This window comes from Nestor notabilis, unplaced genomic scaffold, assembly GCF_000696875.1.
Source record: "Nestor notabilis isolate BGI_N333 unplaced genomic scaffold, ASM69687v1 scaffold35878, whole genome shotgun sequence".
Lineage (NCBI taxonomy): Eukaryota > Metazoa > Chordata > Aves > Psittaciformes > Psittacidae > Nestor > Nestor notabilis.
Window position 1 is genome coordinate 1262 of NW_009942088.1, and position 10164 is coordinate 11425.

General features: G+C 41.8%; 1 protein-coding gene across 1 annotated transcript; it reads left to right on the top strand.

The window, feature by feature from the left end:
• The first annotated feature begins 533 nt into the window (after positions 1 to 533).
• On the top strand, positions 534 to 8816 carry ALDH6A1 (aldehyde dehydrogenase 6 family, member A1). Its single transcript, XM_010021212.1, has 11 exons — positions 534 to 587; positions 952 to 1026; positions 2400 to 2561; positions 3151 to 3229; positions 3798 to 4100; positions 4808 to 4929; positions 5175 to 5364; positions 6048 to 6229; positions 7710 to 7889; positions 8090 to 8188; positions 8610 to 8816. Exons 1-11 carry the CDS (start codon positions 534 to 536, stop codon positions 8712 to 8714), a joined length of 1551 nt encoding a protein of 516 aa, XP_010019514.1. The 3' UTR covers positions 8715 to 8816.
• Positions 8817 to 10164: the final 1348 nt, after the last annotated feature.

The following is a 10164-nucleotide window of genomic DNA, read 5'->3' on the forward strand; positions in this document are numbered from 1 at the left end:
TAATCCTCATTTCCCTCTCATAATTCCACATCCTAGTTTCTTGACAGAGTTTCTTGGTATGTTTGCATTTATATCCCAGTTCTGTTGATCTGTCCCATTTTTGTTCTTCACACAGTAGATCTGTTTCCCCTTCCTATTATCCATTCTCCCCAAGCCACTGTTCATGATTAACTGGTTCTTGCTCTCTCTTAGTTCGCTCCTTACCTCCCAATATCCTAGTTTCTTCATTTATACAGTCCCAATCTGTTTTCCTGCATGATACAGTTCTGTTGTCTATCCAGCGCTAGTTATAGCTTCTACCTCTGCTTTTCCTTCTGTCCTACATTTACCTAAACTTCTTCTGAACTTTCCTTTTCTCTCCTCTGCATCTGAGTTGGAAAGTTCTGTGTCTGTGCTGGCTACCCAGAGAGTCACTGTGAAAGCTGCAGATGCAAGGTCCTTGCTCTCAGTTGCAGGACCAAGTGGGGAGCAGGGAAAGTCCTATTTTATGCCTGTAGCTATTAGCTGGAGAGATGAACCTACTTAGTGGCTTGATGGAAAGGGAACACATAGGACAGTGTGCACTGGGTACATGGAATTCTCACAAGGTAAATGATTAACTGTTTCTTCTGACCACTTATTGCAGTGGTTTGGGTTTTTTTCCAGTTTTCTAACTTAGTAAAGTAGGTGATTAAGTAGATTGAAATAGTTCTGAACATAAGCATAGCAACATATTTTTTTTGTAACTTTTTATAGAGAGAGTTTTGGCCATTTTGGTGTGAAGTGAGAAAAAAATGAGGCAGAGAGCATGAAAAGTTTCAGCCTAAGCACTTAGCTGAGTCTTGCTGTGAACACTTGATGTAGCGGGCAGTATAGCAGTAAATGATGAAAGCTTGCATGTGATAAGGCACATTGGTGTTTAGGCACCTTGAGACAAAGATCACTCACTGTCCAGTGTTTTGTCCCCCACAGCCAACAACCAAACTCTTCATTGATGGGAAATTTGTTGAGTCCAAAACTACTGAATGGATTGATATCCATAACCCGGTAAGTGAAGTGGTCTCAGCTTATATATTAATGTCACTGTGCAGCAAGGGTCTCTGCCTCTCTTCAAGCGTTTGGTAAAAGGGAAAATTATGTCTGTTTTGTGAGAAAGGTTTAGACTTGGAGTTTAAGATGGATTTTACACTGTGTAATTGCTTCTCAATTTTCTTTTCACATGAAATGTCAGTCTTAGGAAAATGATGACCTCCTTTATCTCCCCTGTGTAGTAAAACCCTCTGGAAAGGAAGCTTAAACTCCACTTATGGTTGCTTTTTTTTGTTCATAGACAGGCTCTGTGATCAGTATGTCAAATTTCTGAAGGGTTTCTTTCACCCTGTATGTGAAATCAACCAGGTGTGATTTGATGCCAGCTGAGTCCTGATAGAGACTGATTTCACTCTCAGACCAAGGTAAAAAATGTTGAAAGCTGAAGCTCCTCTTCTTTCAGAGAGCTTCTGTCTGTGAGCCACAATATTCACAGTGAATGTATAGGTTAGGCGCTCTGCAGTGCAAAATAATCTTAGGCTAGTAGCACTTGTACTTGTCAGAGTCCTCCACCAAAGACAAATAAGGTTGCACTCATAACTCCTACCCTTCTGACCTCCCTAGTAAGTATTTGGACAGTGATTTCTCAAACTTTTCTCTCTAAAGCCCTATTTTGACTTGCTCTGTGGCGGTGATCAGAGCAGTGAGCTGTGCTTGTGAAGCTCATTTGGTCTCTGTGTGGCGACCACTGTTCTTGTTTAATTTTCTTTCTCTTGTTTTGAGTAGTTTCTCCCTTAGTGATGTACCTGATGTTTTTGCCATGTCAAAGCAGACTTAATTTTTAAGAGTGTGTGTTAGAAGGAGGTTAAACTGGTGAAGACAAGCTTTTAAAGTTAAAATAATGTAGAACTAAGGTTGGTTGTAAAAATCTTACTTTGGCCTAGTGGTCTAGGTAAACTAACATCAGTGCACAGTCAGATACTGCTTTTTCATAAGGAACTTTGCCTCAGGTTATGTGTAAGAGGGACAGCAGATGAGCAAGATAACGCAGAGGGAAAAGACCACAGTCCACAGAAATCTTTGCCTTATACTTACTGGAAGCTTCAAGATAGAGAAGTCACTTCAACTCCTAACTTGAAAATCAGCATTGCATTTGCAGCTTTCTGGGTGCCGAATCTGAGACGTGTAGAGTACAAGTTTTCAAAACTCTTCCAGTTGTAGCAGAGGCCTTTTGTGTGCACCAAGGAAGGAGTCTCTTTCGTGTTCTTCCCTCAGGAGTACAGATCATTGTAGAACAAGGAAATTAGATGTGTGGTGTGAAAGGACTTTTGACTGGTTGGCAAGAACAGGTGGAAAAGTTGAGGTTTGCTGCAGTTTGTTTTTTCCTTCAGGCCACAAATGAAGTGGTTGGCCGTGTACCAAAAGCCACAGCCAGTGAGATGGAGGCAGCTGTGGCTTCTTGCAAAAAGGCATTTTGGAACTGGTCAGAAACTTCTGTTCTAAGTCGCCAGCAAATCTTCCTGCGTTATCAGCAACTCATCAAAGATAATCTGGTGAGACACCACTGCTTTGTGTGATGGCTGTTGCTAAATGTGTTGCAGTTGACTTTAGGAATTAAATTGGGAGACTTGGGGTTTACAGAGCTCTTGATGAGGCGTTGTTGCCACAATTGAGGAGCCAACTGAGACGCTGGCATTGAGAGGTGTAGCAAAGCACTCTCCATTGAATGGGGACAGAGAGGCAGTGCTTCTCGGGGAATATTATTCTGCATTTCACCCTTTACCAGAAGACCACAAGAGGAACTTTCAGCCTTGATGGAGAGTGTGCCAGCTGGTAAAGAAGTGGGAGAAGTATGTTACTTTGTCCTTGAGTTTCCCTGGTTGCTTTTTCAGTGTGTCTGTGGTGTGACATCTGAAAGCTGTGCAGTACAGGCCAACCCACTTTTTGGGGGTTTGTTTTTTTTAATTTTTTATTTTTTTAAAATGTCACGTGTGGTTTACTGTCAGTCAGTGTGGCTCTTCCAGGTTCTGCTCAGTCTATTCATTGTGAGCTTCAAGTCTCTTAAATTGTCTTATCCCTGCACCCTATTTCATGGGCAGGCACTTTTCCAACATTCATAAACTTTCTGGTTTCCATTTTCAGAAAGAAATCTCAAAACTCATCACCTTTGAGCAAGGGAAGACCCTGGCTGATGCTGAGGGAGATGTGTTCCGAGGCCTCCGTAAGCTGCTGGCTGCTCCTGTTAAAAAAGGGGCTTTGAGAACCTGTAGGAAGGGAAGGAGGTCTTCTGAGCAACTCATTGCTCTGGGATTCTGTACATGTAGCTCCCTTCATAGCCTCCTACTGAAAGAAAAGAGGCAATTGTAACTCTAACCTGAAAAGGTCCCTTAGAGTTTCCTAAAATCACCTCCAAGTTGTTAGATCCTTCCTTTCGTAGGAGTGACTACAAATTGCTCTGAAGGGGTAAGAACTTCTCACTTGTACTCAGATGACTAAGGTTGCATTGCAGATGGTACAGTAATACTGTACCTGTGCTGCTTTTACTGTACCTGTGCTGCCATTACTGGGGCTGTGTTCCTATCACATTGACATATAATGCACTTGAGAGAGAATCCATTTACAGTGACATAACAGTGCTTGCAGAGCAAAGGGATTTTCTGGAGCACAATGAGATTTAAGTTGTGGGAAAGAGGTTGGAAAAAAACTTGGGTCAAGGCAGTGGTAAGAAGGGAGTTCGGGGACTAACTGGTATCAGATCGTCTAGTGGCATATTGCCCTTTCTGCTGCAGAGGTGGTTGAACATGCTTGCAGTGTGACATCCCTCATACTGGGAGAAACCATGCCCTCCATCACTAAAGACATGGACACTTATACCTACCGTCTGCCGCTGGGGGTGTGTGCTGGAATCGCACCGTTCAATTTCCCAGCCATGATTCCTCTTTGGATGTTCCCTATGGCCATGGTTTGTGGAAACACCTTCTTGATGAAGCCATCTGAGCGTGTGCCAGGAGCACTCATGTTCCTTGCCAAGCTGTTTCAGGATGCTGGTGCCCCTGATGGGACCCTGAATATCATCCACGGACAACATGAAGGTAATAACAGCCCTTCCTGGGAGATGGCTGGAATGTTTAAGTGTGGTGGTATGTGGTCAATGGAGGTACCATTTGGAGAGTTGATACTGGTGTTATTAGATAGGTTTGAACAAATGCTTCAGCCCTCTTGATGGAGGTGAAAGGAGGTGACTGGGAGATTCTCTGCCATCTTGTACCAAATCTGCAGGAGATACATGTAGTGGACAAAATTTTGGGGGCTGGGATCAGAGTTCCCAAAGGATGTTAAGTGCTTAATGGTATTTAGCAACCTAGGCTCCAACTGAAATAAGTGGATAAATCATCCTGGTTTCACAAGGAAGCCTAACCTAGAATTAAATGCCTTACTAAATATGCAGTGGATGCTAGTATTCTGCCTCCTAAGATGGTATTTTTGACAGCACACAAGTAGTTTCAGAACATGAGGGTACGAATAGATGACAGTTATTTTGCTTTGGCATCACTCAGGCAGCTTGGGAGATGCTCAAAGCATGAAGAGATGGCAGAGAGCCAGGTGTATGAGGACAGGAGCAGGAATACACATGCTGAGAAATTAATGGAGAGAGGCATTAAATAGGCAGTGGGGGAAACTCAGGTGTAAGGAATATGGAATCCTGATAAGAAGGATACATAGATTTAGCACTGTGGGGATGGGAACAGAGGGAAGCATTTGTGCACCACAATTATAATGTATTATTTCCTGTCTGAAGCTGTGAATTTCATTTGTGACCATCCGGATATCAGAGCAATCAGCTTTGTGGGATCTAACCAAGCTGGCGAGTACATCTATGAGAGAGGATCCCGGAATGGCAAGAGAGTCCAGGCCAACATGGTAATGCCGCTGAGTGGAGCACACTTCAGCATGTAGACTGCCTCTGTCTCCTGTGAACGTTAAGAAAGACCACGCCACTCAGCAGCAGGAGCTGACTTTGATACTGGTAGTTAAGTGATGAGGCTGCCCTTCTTGCCAGCCTGTTTGTAATGGGGTCATAGCTACTATATGAGGATACTGGAGAGAGCTGCAGAAGTGGGCTGGGGTGATTAATAATGGGAGACTGTGGATGTGTTGTATTTCAGGGAGCCAAGAACCATGGTGTGGTGATGCCTGATGCCAATAAAGAGAACACCTTGAACCAGCTGGTTGGAGCTGCTTTTGGAGCAGCTGGCCAACGCTGCATGGCCCTCTCTACAGCAATTCTAGTGGGAGAAGCTCAGAAATGGCTGCCAGAGCTTGTGGATAGAGCCAAAAATCTACGTGTAAATGCAGGTACAGATTGTTATAATTTCTTATGAGGTACTTCACTTCTGTACAACCATAGGTTTTTAGGTCAGTTGCAACGTGTCCCTCAAAGCTGTTTGCACTATAGATTTAATGTGCAAAGGTAGGAGCTAGTGGATTGTCTGGACTGGGAAACACAGACCTAGTACTGAGAGTTAGGAGTATGTAGGAAGGTTTGGCAGTATGACTCTGATGGAAGGTTTACAGGATTGGTCTTGCTTTAACTAGAGCTTAGAGGTTATGATTAACTCAAACTTACCATTTAAATATATATACTTGGAGATCCTTCCCATTTTTAGTAAGCATGTGATAAAAAGGAAAAATGGAAACAAGTACTTTGGAAAAACTAGACTTGTTAATACTAGGATAATGATCTTTTGTTTATGTTCAATAAAGTCCTGCAAAGGGGAAAGTTTCCTTTTTGAGAAGAATACATTGTTGAATTTTGCCTTCCTGGTGATCTAAAATTATGCTTATACTTAGAGTTCTCTTATTTGTTCATTATGAGAGTTGCAGGCTATCACTCCTCTTCATTAATGTCTCCAATCTTTGTTCTGTGTCTCAGAAGCATCAGGAATTTCAGATTTTTCCTGCCAGTGTAGTTAGCTCCTTGATGCCTGTGAAGAGGAAGCTGTCAGGGTTAAAAACTTGGCATCTCTGCCTCTTCACAGGACACCAGCCTGGAGCAGACCTAGGGCCTCTAATCAGTCCCCAGGCTAAGGAGCGGGTTTGCCATCTGATTGAGAAAGGAGTAGAAGAAGGTGCCAGCCTTCTTCTGGATGGACGTAATGTCAAAGTGAAGGGTTATGAAAACGGCAATTTTGTTGGGCCAACGATCCTTGCCAAAGTCAAGGTAAGATGACCAAAACCAGTGCTTGATAGCGTATATTGCAGGGACAACTGAAAAAATGGTTTACCCAAATCAGTCAGTGTCAATAATCACCACATAGAAAGCCCCTGAATGGCTCAGCCTTCCTTCGCACAATTCCGATGAAGTGCTCATTGTCATGCTGTTGTGGAGGTGATAAAAGAACTTGCAGTAGTGCAGCATACTCTGAATGAGGTTAATGATCTTAAATTGAATGGATTGCAGCCAATTAAAAGAAGATATGGGCATTTCGTACCATGTTAAACTAACTGTCCACGGAGCATAGTGTATTATCTGTAGTGGCTAGCAGCTGATGCCTAAGGAGGAGTATGATGAACAGCCAAACTTGCAGTTTTCCTTCCTCTGTTACACATTCCTGCAGTTTGCAATCTAAGGACTTGCAGAAATAAAAGTTAAATATTTGGAAATCTTCATGAGAATAATATAATGTACAAAAATCTCTTGGTTGTCGACTATATTCACAACTTTTTTGAGTGAGCCTCTCAATATAATGCATGGTGTACAAGAGATGAACACTACTGTGGGGGAATATTCTTTACCAGGTACATCCACATGAGTTTTCATACCTAAATTCATTCTTGTTTGTTTATGCAATTAGCTGGTATGGTTCCTTAATATTTAAGTATTCAGTTCTTCATGGGTCTTTTGGTGACTGATTCCATGAGATCAAACCAATCTTAACAATTCTGCTGTTGTATTTAATTTATTTTATGCTGTTATTAATTTTATGCTATTACATAACTCAGGCTTTTAATATATCTCAGCATTTTCTTGTCTTATTTTCATTAAACATCTTAAAATACTTCACTTTGCTGTCATGTGTCATAAATACTGTTAGGTATTCAAAAGCAAATTCTTCACTGCGGATTCTTAATTTTCTTACAGAGTAGTTAATAACATAGTAAGCCTTGTAAAACTTACAACTTGTCAAGTGAATGTTTTGTAGTTTGCTGTACTAGCTATTAGTGATTAAAGTATTCTCCAGCTGGTGGTTTTGTATGTGTTAGATGTGCTAATTACCAGACACAAATCCTGGACACTGAGTTGGACAGCAGGTTCTAGCCACTTTGTCAACAAGAACTGAAGTAAACTGTCCTGAATTAATAGGATTAACTGAATTAAACTATCCCAGTCTCAGTCAACCTTGGTCAAAGTAGACCTGTAGGTGAGGTTAGGCAGGTGGTAAAAGCAGAAAGAGCTCCTGAAGTGAGAAGTAGTGCCCTCTTTAGTGGACTATATAGATGCCAGGACAAGGGAAATAGTGAAAAGGCAAGGAAGGCTGAAGGATGGCCTGTGGCAATGCAGTATGACGGGTGATCTAAGGAATACCCTGATCATCAGCAGTATGCATGTTTATTGCATCCAATTTATTAGGATATTTTTATTATACTCTGTTTATTATATTCTATATGCAAGCTGCTTTTTCTGCTGTTTGTCTTGGCAGCCAAACATGACTTGCTACAAGGAGGAAATCTTTGGGCCTGTCTTAGTGGTTCTGGAGGCAGATACTTTGGATGATGCCATTGAGATGGTAAACAACAACCCCTATGGAAACGGAACTGCAATCTTCACCACCAATGGAGCCACAGCTCGGAAATATTCTCACTTAGTAGATGTAGGGCAGGTATGTTCAAACTAAAATTGTTGCTATTAATACTCACCAATTTACCATGGGTAGCCATCCAGCTGTAGTAACTGATCACAGACTACTCAGCCAACAGTACTCAGCCTCAGATTTAAGGAAACAAAATGTGGTAGCTTTCAGAGAGTGTTCTGCTATCTGTTACTTCTTGTGATTAATATGGTAGCTTTCCTTTCTTTTAGGTGGGTGTCAACGTTCCAATTCCAGTACCTCTGCCCATGTTCTCTTTCACTGGCTCCCGTGCTTCTTTCAGAGGCGATGCCAATTTCTATGGCAAGCAGGTATCTTGCTGATTTGGAGTGTGCTATTGGGTTGAACTTCAATAAATCAGATTATAAATGGCAATGGGTAGATGATCATCAGACCTCATTAGTAAGGAGACTTTGAAACCCTCTCAACCAGGAGACCGAAGAGCAGCCAGTGATCACAGCCACCATAATGCATACAGCCACCATAATTACAACAGCCAATTCTATCAAGCCTTTTTTTAGGAGCTTGAGAAGGGAGCAAGAACTAGGTAGCAAACTTTCTTACAGAACCAGAATCCTTGGGGAACCAGTAAAAAGAGCAGGCTGACAGGAACTGTTTGCAGTCAATCACCTTTTTGTAGCTAAAGCAAAAACTGTTTGATACACTACTAATGCAGACCTGAAGAATTCATAAGGCCAAACATCTGCTTCATGTGTCTCTCCTTTCCTTCAGGGAGTGCACTTCTACACGCAGCTGAAAACTATCATTTCACAATGGAAAGAGGAAGATGCCACCGTTACCAAGCCTGCTGTGGTTATGCCAACTATGGGAAACTAAATCAACCTTTGCAGATGGTGTTCCTGGTGCCCTTCTATGCTGCTCTTCCCAGCTTTGTCCCAATTATCATCATTTTCTTGGGAATTAATAGAAAGCTCCGTTTTCTCAAGGACTTCTGTTTCTTGTGCAGATCAGGCAGGCTCATGTAATGCACAGTCTGGGTTTTCTGTTGCTGTCAGTGTCTTTTGGCTAGCTGTACTCAATTTTTTACCTACAACCCATCGCAGACAAAACAGCTATCTACCTGAAAAGGCAGACAGTGAGATAGGTCTTGATTTGCGTTTATTTCCAGACCCTCTGAACTTGAACATTCCTCTGGTTTCCACTTCAGTATCTGTAGCCTTAGTCACTCACTCTTGGCTACGTCTTGTAGCAATTTTCCTTTAGCTCTTTATCTTACATGTGAAGATTTTGAGTTCACCTTAAATCAGAGTACTCCTTTTGAATGACGTAACTGGGACACCTTGGGTGTCCCATAGAGGTGAGTTCACACACAATGAGGACAGCAAGGTTGGGAGTCAAAAATGCCAATCTTTCATGTGTTAAGCAGTTTCCAGAACACTTGGAAAACAGCTTTCTAAGGATTTCTCAGGAAAACATATTTGATTGCTTTTCTGAGGATGGAAGAAATTCCTGTATGTTACAGTGACCTTCACTGTGCTTCTGACAGCTTGAAAACTTCTCTTCCTGTTGTGCATGTGGCTTGTATTCTCCAGCTTGCTGTCGGTTCCATTACACCTGAAAGTTGTTCAGTGCCTTTTTTACTGTGCTATAAGATATATGCCTACAGGTCCTGTATCAGAATGAAATTGTGGAAGCAGAAATATAAGAATGTGTATGTATCTTCATGTCACAGCATCACGTGGGTCTAGGTAGAGAGTAAGTAGACAGGTCAGTAGGAAGAAAGAACTCTTTTTTAAAAATAACAAACCTTTCCTGTTGGTTTCTTTTCCTGACTTTTCCTGACGGTATTTCTTTTGTTGATTGATTGACTGCTTGTCACATTTGCTCAAATACAGTCATGTTCTCTGGGGAGTGCAGGTCGCATTACTGGAGAAGGGTGAGACTTGGCATACCCTGTTTTTAAGAATCTGTGCATTTGGAGCTGGAGAGCACACATTTTTATTCCTGGTTCCTGGAAGATGATGCAGCCATGAGGGATCTGCAGGGAACTCATTCAAGCACCCATGGAAAATAATATTATTCTAATGACTGTAACCATTACTTGTTCTAATTAAAAAACCTGAATGTGAACACTTTGTATCCTGCCTTCTGGTGAAGATGCCTGGTAACTGACAGTTATGTATTAGTGCAATTGCTGTGCACTCACTAATGATTGTATCTTGTTTTTTTCCTCTGCTATACCCTAGAGGAAAATCCTCACCTTGAATTTGCTTACAAATTAAAAACATGCTAATAAATTTATGTAGAACATGACTCTTCCATGGTA